Source organism: Corvus kubaryi, unplaced genomic scaffold, assembly GCF_017639235.1.
Source record: "Corvus kubaryi isolate FWS band 111438036 unplaced genomic scaffold, C.kubaryi_AGA036_p1.0 split1-131, whole genome shotgun sequence".
NCBI lineage: Eukaryota > Metazoa > Chordata > Aves > Passeriformes > Corvidae > Corvus > Corvus kubaryi.
In genome coordinates, this window is record NW_024582073.1 from 26,219,147 (window position 1) to 26,232,541 (window position 13,395).

Sequence of the window (13,395 nt, forward strand, 5' to 3'; positions counted from 1 at the left end):
AAAGTAAACACGAGTCCATTACAAAAAGGTGAGGGGGAGAGGTAACCAAGTAACTCCACCAAATGTCTCCTCTGGGGAAGGACATTCATGTTACAGCTCAGATGGGCTCCACACAGCCCTCCCTCTGTCCTGCTGGAGGTGGAAATGGAACAGCAACAATTTCTTTCTTTGCTTTCATAAGGTTTCAGCCCGTTTTACGAGTTCAATCTTGTGAAATGGGAAATGAGCTCCCACCAGTGCCCTGATCCACAGCAACTGCATCCCTGGGGGCTTTGCACTGCATGTGATGTGAGTGCTCCGGTGACCAAAGCCAACACGAATAGTCAGAGCCTATGCGCAATTTTCTAACAGGAAAATAATTTCACTAAGCAAACTGCCATGCTTTGACTCAAAACCCTGATTAGCACAGTTTGAAAACAGGGCAGCATACTGTTCTGGGAATTAACTTGCTTGACCCCTAGTCTGTAATGGCACTCAAATAATCTGCGAGTCAGACCAAGTTGAAAAACTCTTGGAAGACCACACTGAAAGAATTTACTGGATTTATTGGATTTTCTAGGATAAAAGAAAAATAAGCCTGGAACTCCACTTAGTCTGTGGCCTTCAGAAAGACAAGCTTTTTCTCCTGACGGTATCTAGAAGAGGAACACTGCCTACACTGAGCAGCACTTTTTTATATTTATTCTTTTTAATGCACAGGAAACTCTCAATAAATAGTCATAATTATTATTAATATGCAGGTCTATTGGTATGATTACTTTCAAGCAGCACCTCGCAGTACCTTTCTTCTTTGGTACCGATGGTAAAGCAAGGGACAGATTCCCAGCCCTGTGAATCTACAATCCTCCTCCCAACAGGAATCCTCTGATCTACTCCCGTTTGAGCAAGCAGGAAATCAGGAAAAGCATTCTGCCTCAGGAATACAAGCAGGACTTTGCTCTGGTCTAGACAAAATACTGACCCATCCCTACCTTATGGCTTCTGGAGCTCCTGAGCAAAATACTCTCACCAGCCTCTACTACTTTGTACCTCTTTGCATCCCAGAAACAACAGCTGTGTGCTCAGAGTGGTGGCAAACACCTTCAGAACACAAATCCAGCAATTAGCAATCAACTGTCCAAAGCCAGTTCCCTGCATATGCAAATATCTCCCTAACAGGTTTATGATTCCTTGTCAATCAAACAAGGCAAAGTAAACACCCGTTTACCGTCCTGGCCATGATTAGGTTGAAAGTTTCACTCTCAATAGCCCTTAATGAAATTAACCCCGGGAACACTGCATTTCTGATTGGTTGGGAATAGCAGGAGGAGGAAAGATACTCATCAGCTCTGATCTGTTATTCTAGTTTTATATTAACTATTGCAGATCATGATGAACCCTCCCATGGCGTGGTGCCACCCTGCACAGAACTGAAACTCAGCCTGGTCTTACGAGGCTCCAGTTTCTGCTCTCTGGTAAGATTATATATTTAAATCCTATTCACACCTACTCAGCCACAACTCACTGAACCTAAAGGGACTAACACTTTTGTAATCCAACCCTGAACATCAAAATATGAAATGACTTCTCAGAGCATGGAGCCTGATCTCCATATGCTGGAGGAGCTGTCAACTCCTCCCCAGTTTTTCCATTTCAAACTGCCCAAAAATGTATTAAACGCTTCCCAGTATTACTCATCTGGATAAAGAGACACTGTTATTGCCACCAAAGTGTTGTGTTAGTTTGCAGAAGAACAGGGAAGATTTAGATTCACCCAGAAGGTGAGCAAGGTGGCTCACAGCACCCTCCCTCTGAAGAGTATCCACACCCTGCAGGAGTTACAGCCACCAGTTTAACACTGACTTGGTCAATGACAAACAAGCATCCTTCCTTCCACAGAGTCTGGAGTATCCCTGGGGAGATATTCCACAGTGTTCAGAGGTTCATCCTGTTACTCATTAACCCTTCCATCCTTGACACATAGTTCATACACCTGTAGCTCATCTGGCACTTGCCATTGCTTAACCAGAAGTTACAGATCTGTGTTAACAGATCTGAGAACAACCACTGAGAAAATAACTTCCTCTGTTACTCCAGATCATACAAACCTATTAGAGAGGAGGGAGGAGGGAAAGAAACCTGTTCACAGTGCTCCAGCATCTGCAGCAGCCTAACTCCAGTACTTTGGCTTGTGCAGCTTCGAGAGGCTGGTGAGTCTGAACAGCTTTCCCTTTTCCCTCCTTTGTGGTTGATTTGGCCTTGCCCCATTCACTTCTGTCTAAAAAAAAGGAGATTAAAATCCTTTAAATTACAAATTAAAATACAAAGCAATAGTTAAATAGTAGCTAGCACAATGAAAGCACCCTTTTTACATTACAAGGCTTTTACTCAGAGTCACATAAGCCAATCAAGTCTCACACCTGTACATGGGGGCACCTGGGAGGACATGGGAGAAGTGAGAACTACAGCACGGGCTTGGAAAAACTGCATCCCAACATCCTCTTCAGAGTCACACACTGCCTGCTGGAGATCCTCTCCCAGGCACTAGGCAAGCCTCAAGAGCAGGGGTACACTAACTAATCTGGACTGAATTTTCTCTTGAAGGATTGCTAACGCATTTCCCTCCACATTCCCCTCCAGCTTTTTCCCTCTCCAAGTATCCTGGGTAGAACTGATAAGCCCAAAGTTACCACAGAGCTGTTGTGCCACTGCACACTAGTACCTAACTCTTAAGGTCATCAGTTCAGGGGGTGTGTGGAGCAACCCCAGCAAGGAGAATATGAATTTTAAAAAATGCCTACTGCACAAAGTAAGTCCACATTTCCCTATTTGTCTACTGTTCCTGTCTTTTTATCTGAGAGGCACAAATACTGATGGCTCTTAAAATACCCACCCAAGTGGCACCTAGGGTATGACACCTCTTCCATTACTCACTTTACAGGATACCTAAGATTGTGTGAATCTCTCATGAAATAAATTTACCACATATGAGGAGAAATTCTTTTGTGTCCCATCAAGCTGGAAACCACTTGTAGAAAAGCTGAGCATAGAGGTGCAGCCATCCTGAGAAACATTAACCTGCTCCAAGGAGCCTCTGTTCCCAATTTACATTTTTCTTCTTAGTGAAGCTCAAAGTTAAGTTTGAACACTTAATGGAAGAAGTAGCCTGGAGTTATCGGCTAAACTTCTTCATGAAAATTGGAGTGGTTGGGATGAAATAACAACGTCAGGTTCCTCACAGCACTGCAGGATGCTATGTTTCTGCTGTGATACAAAAGGGACACTGAGAAATCAGAGCAACCAACCAAACTCCACACAGCCCAGGTTTATTTGACTGGGAAGGGGAAGGGAAAAAAATAAAAATCGGATATGGGAATGGATTTGGCAACAAACAGCATACATTAACTTACTAAATAACATTCAGGCCAGTCTTCGGCCCCTCCAAACCCAGAACACTACCTGCAGAACGGTTCTCTGTCTTTGGGGACAAACCTCTCTGTGGCAACCCAAAGTTTAAGCAATGAATTTCCAAATTGTTTTCACCCCTGGCAGCGCACGCTCCACCCCCCAGCCAGAGCTGGCAGTCAGTAGCAGCAAAATGTGCTTTTCTGTAATAAAAAAATGCGTCCAAGCTGTCCAGTCATGCAGGCGAGTGTCACACCTAGCCCACATCTCCTCTGCTCTCACACATGAGGTGGATATCACAGATAATCAGGGTAAGTCATCCCTCAGGGATGGATCCAAAACCTATGGGAGTGAGTAGGAGTCACAGCACCAACACTCACAGGCTCTGAATCAGGTCCTAACCTGTTACAACTGGCATGGGCTGCATCTGCCTATCTCATACGACATCAGGACAGCACGATCAGATTAATCAAGCTTGCTTTTGGAAATATTTGTCTTTTACCATAGTACCACAGTTGCTATGAAAGAGCAGCAGACTGAACAGACTTGTATCAGACAGAGGTCTTTGCAACTTCTATATTCACACCAGCTCCACTCTCAAGAAGTCCCTTATATGATGAAAAATGTTTCCCCTTGTTGCAAAGGACTAGAACAGGTGAACACAGCTAAATAAGTATGGAGGCATTATTATTAGAGAACAAGATATGAAATAGAAATCCAAATTAAGTTTTCCAAACAAGATCAAATGCATTTTAGCTTGAGCAGCCCACCAGAAAACACAAGAAGAGGTCAGATGAAAGACAAATTACTTGAAACAAGACAAAATGAGCAGGTTAATGAAAGGAAAGTGGGAAAAGAGCATTTCCACCGACTCCTGTAATGCTGGGATACATTTGCACAGATCCTTTAGGCAGCATAGTTTTACAAGTCACTGCAGACGCAAGTAGGAGCTTCACGTCTTGGGAAAATCAGCTGCACCTATTCTAATCTCACTGAATAAATAAAGCTATGACTAAAGGTTGTTGGGGTTTTTTTTAATTCAACATAGGCAAAAGAAGACCTCTGCATTATTATTTTCCTATTTCAGTAGAAATTTTTCTCTCTTCAAGTAATTAATCCAAAAATGCATATCCAGGCTCTACTGCACTCACACTATTCCATGACAAGTGTTCTGCACCCAACGCTGTATCAGCAATGCTCATGGTGAGACAGACACTCAAAAAGGAATTATCAGAGGGGATATTGGAAAAGGTCAGCTCTATCAGCCAATTCATGTCAAATGACAAACTTCAGCTTTAGTTGATAAATTAGCACCAGTGGTCCCAAATCTTGAAAAGAGGGTTCCTACTTGCTAGCAAGCGTTGCTTCTTTTTCAGTTTTGAATGATATTCTTTTCCTGAAAAATACCACTTTCCTTTAATATCTCAAGCACCACCTCATGGCATATGGAAGTATCTTCTGTGGCTAAGACTCAGGCTTTGGAGTCCAGCCTTTGCTGTGTGCAATTTCATCCCAGAAAAGACGTATTTTGATTTGCTGCTTGCGTCTTTTAAAGAATGTCAAAGAAATATATGGACTTGGGAAACAGAGTTATAAAAACTTAAAGGAAAATCTAGATGTATTTGAGCTATTTGCTGAGTTTTGTAATATTCCTAATTAAAAACAAATAAAATCAACCCTAATTTTCCAGTATGACGCACACTGAATTTTATGTTTAAACTCAGCCACAATTTAGAGCGGCCGACAGCCTCAGAAGAAGGGAGGAACCGGCGTTTAAAAAAATAACCAGGATTTTCTTAGATCGTCATGTTGACTCTAGGTACAAGTCATGCTGACAGATTATTCATCAGCAAGTTCCCCAAGAGCACGATCCAAAAAATGCCCCAAACTTTACCAGAAGATGAGCTGTGAGTTCCGTAAAATCTGAATCGGGCTGTTAGATCTGAACATGCTTCTCTTTCACAAGCGAGAAATCACCTAATCATTATATCTGCTAACAACCACTCAACAAAAATAAAGGCATAAAACAGAAGCCAACAACCATCTCTCTCACATTACCATTATTTATCTTTGCTGTCCTTACTGAAGCACTCTTATAAACCCCAAAGTTCACTCTTATAAACTCCAAAGTTACAGAATGGGAATTCTGTTCAACAGAACGAAGAACTCAACTTCCAAGAAATAAAAAACACCTCTAGCATCCTATTCCCTTTTCTTCAATATTAAGAGGAAACAAAATGGCACGTAACATTATTTCTGCACAAAAACATTGAATTTTGAGGCAGCCCAATCAGCAAATTCCATGTAAAGCAGACACCAAGCAGGTTTGCAAGCCAAGGTCGCACAGAGAAGTGTCAGAGCAGAAAGCAATTAAGGTCCCGTTCTTCCCCTCCCTACGCAATGCACTGAAAATGAAATCAACATCCAAACTAATTAGTTTCCAGCAGAATATCAGTTTACTTGCTAACAGGAGGGTGGCTACTGCTCTTACCAAAAACTTCTAAACATACCATACAAAATCTTGCTTAAGCCACAGGGCCAAGCCAGGCACATCCCAATGTTACCATATACGGTCACCAACGCAAATATGATGGCAACTTGACAGATTTGGAACAAATATTTCATTGTCTGTCACTGAGATGACATAGGCAGGAAAATATCAGATTGTATTACCTGTGTCCAACCGGAGGTGTGGCGTGGCAGGAGCTACATTGCTGCAGGACATAGTCACTAAGGGTTAGTGACCCAAGATGGCATTAATCCCCGCAGAGGAGGGCCAGGGCAGGACACTGAGAACTTTTATGCCCAGTATGGGGCTGCTTGGAGAGAACAGGAATGGAATAACGTAAGAGATGAGCTGCTGGACCTGCGCTGTTACGCCAGGCTCAGAGCAGACATTATCTGTCGCGGCTGGGAACCGGGCTGAAGCGGCCGCCTCACGCCTTGGCTGTCAGCTGGAAGGCACAGTCCCTCTTAGAAAACCACAGCACACAGGTTTTGTTATCCAAGAGTGCATTTTGAGCACACAGGCGTTCTAGTCTTCAGCCGCAAGGGAAAGAAGGGGCTTGGATATCTACCAAAATAGCTCCTGAGGAAGACTTTTTTGGTACAGGCTCCCTCCAGGAGATCCTTAGCCTGGAATAAGATTGACCACTGAGAGATTTATTCCAGACTAAATTTTTTGGAAGGGTTATTCCAGTGCACTTGCAGGTGTAGACAAGCCCTTTGTCAAAGTCTTTCAGTTTCAGCCCCAAAAGCATTGGTTCAAACACAACCAGAGTTATCTCACCCCTCATCCCTTCAAACACAGACAGTTCTACCACCCGGACCTCTAGAACCAGACCTGCTCTCTGCTTTGCCTGGATATTTCAACGGTATTGCCTCTTCCTTAAGAGTTTATCTTGGTTTGCTAAGATATTCCCTTTTTTACAGTGTCCTCTACTTCAGTGATGAGATACATTGGTGGGACAGAGCCAGCAGGCACAGATCTGACCCCGGAAAAACGCCCCTTTTTGCTGGGAGGTGGGAAAAAAAAACCTGCCACATAAACCCAATCCGTCACTCCTGCAGGGCCCTTTGCCTTAAAAGGTGTCACCTAAATAAAGATGTAAAAATAATACAACGTAACATTTAATGCAAGATTGCAGCTGAGCATTCAACTGTCAGGAAATATCAAAGCTCGAGCGCGTGGGCAACTTAACTCTGCCCCCTTGTGCAGATGCACCATGGCACAGCCTTTCCCCAAGCACGGGCACAGCATCAGTCAGCTCCAAATTAACATCCTAACTCCAGCATAACCTAGTTCTGCCTAAAATGAGTAGAAAAGGACCATCACTTTCCCAGAGAGCCTCCTCAGACACCTTCCTCACTTGACTGCCAGCCAGCAAGCACCTATTTAACTTCTGATGCCTCCAGTCAGGAGGTGCTGGCACACTTCGGGCCACACACATCTAATCTGCAATCAGGATACAGATATTAAATGCTGTTTGACCAAAACAAAGAGCCCTTCTTCCTCCAGAGAAGAGCCTCATGACCTCAGGCTGAGATTTGGCTGAAGGACTGCCTATAAAACCTGAGCAACTGTAACAGGTAACGTTTACACATCTCCAGCAGCCAAAGCCCTTATATGAGGCGTTCAGAAAAACTCTGCAGGCACATTAAAGGCCCGGCACATTTTTCCAAGATTCTGAAATTATCCCAATGTAAACACTTAACAATTGGAGATATTTGTCAGCACAAAATAAATTTTCAAAGTTCTGGAGAGTGTCTCATCTCTGCTCACAAGTTTGACCCTCCATCTATCTCCTTCACTATCAAAAATGCTCTCAACCTTAAGGAGGTCCAAAGCAGGATTTAAAAGTCAGAATTTTGTCTATGTTTTCACAGCAATGACTCTTTTTTCTTCTTCACTTTCCCTCTTTTAAATCAGCACATGAACGAATGACATTTTTTATGGGTTTGGCCCTGGCTTTTAACCTCTCTTTCTAGATAATTTTAAATAACCAGAATCCTCTCTCCACACGCTTACAGGATGGGTTTTTCCATCCAGCTCTAAAAAGTGTTCAAATAACCCAATTGCCAATATGATCCTATCAAAGTTATATTAGGAAGACCTTTCCACAGGAAAAATAATGATGTCCTGAAATTACCACTGTTAATTTTCTGTCACTTCTTCACACAACAACAGCCAACAGCACTTCACTTTCCAGGGGGAATAAGTGTACAAGCAAGACAATCGCAAACCAAATTTAAACAGGGTCAGCCAGTAAAGCAGCCGATATTCAGTTCACATCAGAGACAAGAATCTTTTTGTCTTCTCCTGCCCACTTCAGATCTTTTCCGGAACTCCACCAACTTCTCAGGTCCATTGCAATAATATACATCCATGAAGTCATCTTAATTCATACACTGCTGCCCATCGCCCACAACTTAAACTGAGTCTCCATTGTAAGCCTCGCCTGGAATTCAGACTTGCAGGAATTACAGCCTATATACTGTTTTCTTTTTCATTCAGCTTCCAGCCAAATCATTTTATAGTGCTTTTGCCTCCATAAAATATTTTCTTGAGAGCCAATGCCAAGAAGAAAAAAAAAGCAGTGCGCTAACCCAAACTTGGGTTTTCAGAGTAGTGCTCCCCCTCTCCTTTCCCACCCTCACCCCCCCACCAAGATTTATTTTTGGCAAGTTACAGCCCAAGTGAAGGGCAAGCTTAAACCTTTTAATTCGCACATCCATCGCGCTGGATGATTTAAAGGTCTTACAACAATTCATGAAACTCTGAGACTGTTGGGAAATGCAGCTGGAGCAACCAGCATCCTAAAGTCATACCCCCATTCTCCTGGAACAATGCAGCCCCTACGTTGTGACCAGAGGAAGAGGAGCTGAAAGCCTGGATTCCCATTCAGGCTTTCCAAGGACAGCACCCACCAAGGTACAACACCAGGCAAAAGTGCAGGAAGAGCCACCGCTCCTTGCGCTCTGATCCCAGAGCTTTGCTAAAAGCATCTTCCCATAAAGAAACTTCTTTTTTCCTACCCCCATCATTCCCAGGTCAATGTGTTTCAATTTGCCTCTGGAAGGGTAACCTGTTTATTGAAATCTGATCAACTGCCGGAGCCTCAGTGCTAAAATACGCTCTTGCTGTTGGGAACTGTCATTTGTCTGTCACCGGGGAAGTTAATGGATGTGTTTGTTTAGTTTGTAAGTGGGAATACACGGGGCAGAGGCTGGAGGGATTACAGGAGGGGAGAAGTATTTCTGATCCACAGAGGAATGCAGTTGCTTTTCTTTAAAATTGTCTGTGTATTTTCACACAGGCACAAGAAAAGCCCCTGGAAGTTCACCTGTGCCTAACAGACCTCAGCAAAGCTGGAGTGACCACGCTCCATCCCAAACGATGGCCCCGAACTGTGCAGGTAAGGAGGCACCACACATGGGCACGAGCCTGCATCTCTGTGCAGGTAAAAAACATGCAGGGGACGAGTCCCTGCCAACAGCAACTCCTGTGGGGGGGGTCCCTCCAGGGGCACCGCGGGTGTTTGCGGAGCACGAGCCCACAGAGCAGAGGGAAGGGTGAGAGTCACAGAGTGTTCGCACCAAGCACGCTCCCCTTACCTCTCGCCGAGTCCGAAAATGCAATTATCCCTGCAAAAAGGAGCGCCAGCTGCAATTCCATTTTGAAAACCAGATCCCACTGTACAGCACAGGCTACTGTCCTCTCAGACCTGGAGGCAGGAAAAAGGAGAGCAAAATAGTTACTGGGGTGAAAAAACCCTGAACAACCCTCAACTTTGCAGAGTCTTAAATCCTATTGCAAAGACTGACAAGAAGAAACAGCAAATGAAAGAGCAACGTACTTGTAATTCATTCCTTGGTGCTCAGTGAGTAAAACTTTGCCCTCCTCTCTGCTTTAGCCTGATATAAATCAAGAACCCACTGAGGCCAGTAAGCTCCTCTAAGTTTACAGTTAATGCATAATTCTTTGGTATCCTGTACAGAATCAGTCTGGAAGGCAAACAAAACGCTAGCAAGTGGCCATAAAACAAGATTTCAGGTTAACAATTTGCGGAGAAACTTGGTGGAAGGGGGAGGAGGAATGTTACCTCTCCCATCAGCAGCCCAGAAAACTTTGTGTTGCTGCTCCAGTGCCCCTCAGCCAAGCTCCGTTCTGGGTACGCGCCTGCCTCCACTCCGAGACTTCTCTGCACAGCGCTGATTCCTCCTTTCCTCTTCTTCCCCCCCCGCCACGCTCCCCCCACCAACAGCCTCACTTGTTTCCGTGGGCTTCAGAGGTGCGTCCCAAAGCACAACCGCACTTAATTACCCAGATTCTTGAAGATGCCTTCGCTGTGATACGCACACCCGGGGAAGATCAGGTTTACATTAATTACACCCTGTTCTCCTCCTAAAACTCTCACTCTCTAAACACTGTCTGGATTCCTCACCCTTGTAAACTCCCCGGTTTAAACACCCCGTGCCCCCAGGACACACAACAACCCGCGCACAGCATCCAGCAGAGCAAACACGGCCGCTCCGCCGTTCGCTCCGCCGTTCGCGGCGGGCAGCGGGAGCGGGGGGCGGCGGGGCTCCCCCGGGGCGCGGCGCGGCTCGGCGGTAACGGGATATTCGCCGCCGGGAATCGGGGTCGCGGAAGGGAGGGACACCCGGCGCGATGCCACCTGGTGCTGCCCCGCGCCTCGGGGCTGCGCTGGCGGCTCCCAGCTGTGCGCTCCCCGGCCCCGGCGGGGTGTCCCGGCCCGGGGTGACGCCGCGGGGGACACTTACCTTGGCTGCTGCCGGGCTCTAACACCGCGCGCTGGAGCCCATCCCCGCCGCTCGCCGCCTCATGCCCTCCGCGGCCACCGCGCCCGGCGGGCGCTCCGCCGCCGGCCTCTACCTCATCCCCCCCCCCTTCCCGGGGTGGCGGGGGCTGCCCGGGAGTGCCCTCCCCACGGAGCGGCTCTGCCCCTTCACCGGCTTTTTAACAATCCCCCCTCTTCGCTCCCGCGGGAGATTTTTTTCCACTCGAGAGTCACGGGCGAGGAAGTCAGGGAAAGGGGGAAACCTTGTAAATTATTTTTTTCCTGCTTTCCGGGCCGGGCTGAGCGTGTGTGTGCGGGGAGGGACAGCGGGGACCTGCCAGAGCCTCCGGGGCTCCGCGCCGCGGGATGCCCGGTGATGCCGTCCGGCGGCTCGCCCAGCCGGAATCCCGTTTAAGGAGCGAGGGGAGGAGGGGAAAGGGGCTGGGGAAGGGGAGGGGAGGTGGGGGAGAGCCGGGGAGAGAGAAACCAGCGATAAAGCAACTTTCCCTGCAGGGCTTTGTGGCGGTGGGGGCCGAGCCGCCGCGAAGGGCGGCGCGGGGCCGCCCCGCTCCAAACTTCGCACCAATCCCCGGGAGCCCCCGGCAGCCCCCGCCCTCCGCCGGCCCCGCTCCCCTTAACCCTTTGCGGGCGCAGCGGCGGCCGCGGAGCGCTCGGTGCTCCGGGAGCGCGTCCCGCAGCTCCCGCCGCGCTCCGGCCCCGCTGCAGCCGCCGCTCCTGAGCCCGGCACCGCCGGCGCCGCGCTGCCGACCTCGCCGTGCCCGAGAGCGTTCTCCTCCCCGCACCCCCGCAAGCCCAGCGGCGCTGGAGACCTCCGACCTCGCAGCCCCCCCGCACCCCACAACCCGTCCCGGCCAAAGCACCGCTCTCCCCACGCCAGGAAAGAGCCCCGGCCGTGGGAACCCACCGCGCAGGCAGCGGGGCAGAGATGGGGGGCGGCTGCCCCGTTTTGATCTGTCGGCTTGGATGCAAATGATGCCAGAAAGAAGCTGGCCTGAACTAAACTAAACCAAGTGGAAAATAAACTGTGGAGATGTCAGTTCCTTATATTAACTGTTACAATTATTTATTATTTACTTTCAAACATGACTTGGCTGATGCATTCTCTCTTACAGCAAATCACTCTTTACTCAGGATCAAAACCAACCTGGCAGAATTCACCAAATAGACTAAACAAACGACAAGAAAAAATACTGCCTCAATAGCTAAACTTTTTGTATCTCAAAAGAAACATCATTGCTGTTGATGTTATAGTTTCTTAGATCTCTTGCTTGATATGCTCCAGCATGAAGACCTCCTTGAAAACAAAGTTGTCTCAATACTAGTTCAATGTGATAGGCACCAGGAGAACTCCTAAACCCAAGCCAAGAAGTAATGTGAACATCCATCTTATCTATTTTGTTAGGATTATGAAATCACACCCTCTATTATTATTGTTATTACTAAATATTTTTACTCAGTGATTCCTGACAACATTAAATCTTGATACACAAAATCAATGTGAAAAACATCCAAGACTAAACATATAAACCCCTTGAGCCAGAAACAAACAAAGCAGCTGACAATATTGTTTTTATATCTTACATATTTATATAATCATTTTTATTATTAAAGTTAATTCAGCTGAGAAATTCCAGATGGACTCCTCCTCCTATCAGGCAATAACTTCAGCCTCATTGATTTCAAAGACAGTGTTGACTGAGGGAAACCTTCAGGACTTACCCTACGTGGCCATGTTCATGCCATGCCTTCTGATGAAATCACTCTAACTTGCACTGGAATAAGAACACAACTTCATGCTGCATCTCGGGATGAAAACACCTCTTTGTAATATTTTCCAGTCATTTCACCCCAATGGAGTCAAGGTCTTTGTCCCAAGGACATTGTCCCAAAGGTGATCCAGCCCTGAAACTATCTACGCAACCTCTGTTTGCATGCAGACTGAAGTCCAAAGCAGCCCCAGTTCTGGTGCAGATGTGAGACATTGGTTCACAGTCAGGTTTCCTACCAGGTTAGGGGGACCTGACTGAGCTCCTACTCCTCGTCTTGTTTTCTGAGTCATGCACTGAGATTGAGGTTTAAATCCCAGATACACCACGACTATCTTGTCTCAGACTGTCTAGACTTGGGTGAGCTCTCTCTGGGCCTCAATCAGCTCTGAAAGAAAAGACATTCTTCCAACTCAGGCTGTGCCCAAGCCCAGCACCAAGCACCCAGCTCAGGCTGGACACAGAGGACAAAAATCCCATGATGGATCCACTCCTTCCATCCTCACTTCCTTATTGAAAATCACATGTGCCTTTGGAGGCTCCAACATCTTTCAGACTGAGCGTTTCTGCTCCCAGTACAACTACAAAGCAGCAAAATCTCTCCTGCAGCCTTTCACCAGTGTGAAGTTCTAGGAGATGGAGGATTACAAGAAGTTAAAAATTATTCAGGTGCCTCAACACCTTCAGATGCCCTTTAAGCCCCTTCCTTAGGCATCCAGAAAGATTTTTAAGAATCTGATTCCAAGTGATGTTGCAAAGGGATTACGTGGGGCAGGGAATGGAGCCCACAGCTTCCATACCCCAGGCGAAAGTAACCAGAAAATAAACCTTTCTGACTTCAAAATGTCAGCACTATTTTTTTTTTTCAGGGGCTTGTGAATGCCTGAAAGAAAGTCTGAAACCATGCTGTAGACTTCATCCAT

At 46.6% G+C, this 13,395-nt stretch overlaps 1 protein-coding gene across 5 annotated transcripts in view; it reads right to left on the reverse strand.

Annotated features, from left to right (window-relative positions):
* FGFRL1 (fibroblast growth factor receptor like 1) overlaps positions 1 to 12,494 on the reverse strand; it is a 169,957-nt gene extending 157,463 nt beyond the window's left edge. Inside the window, exons 1-2 of one of the 5 annotated variants that reach the window (XM_042053002.1) lie at positions 12,426 to 12,494; positions 9,499 to 9,608 (exon numbers count right to left, since the gene is read on the reverse strand). In XM_042053002.1, coding sequence (XP_041908936.1) covers positions 9,499 to 9,559 — 61 coding nt within the window. In that variant the 5' untranslated portion in view covers positions 9,560 to 9,608; positions 12,426 to 12,494. Of the gene's footprint in view, positions 1 to 6,057; positions 6,125 to 9,498; positions 9,609 to 9,740; positions 9,932 to 9,986; positions 10,080 to 10,668; positions 11,168 to 12,425 lie in introns of those variants that run through there. The other 4 variants (XM_042052999.1, XM_042053001.1, XM_042052998.1 and 1 more) reach the window with 4 other exon arrangements.
* Between the last annotated feature and the right edge of the window lie 901 nt (positions 12,495 to 13,395).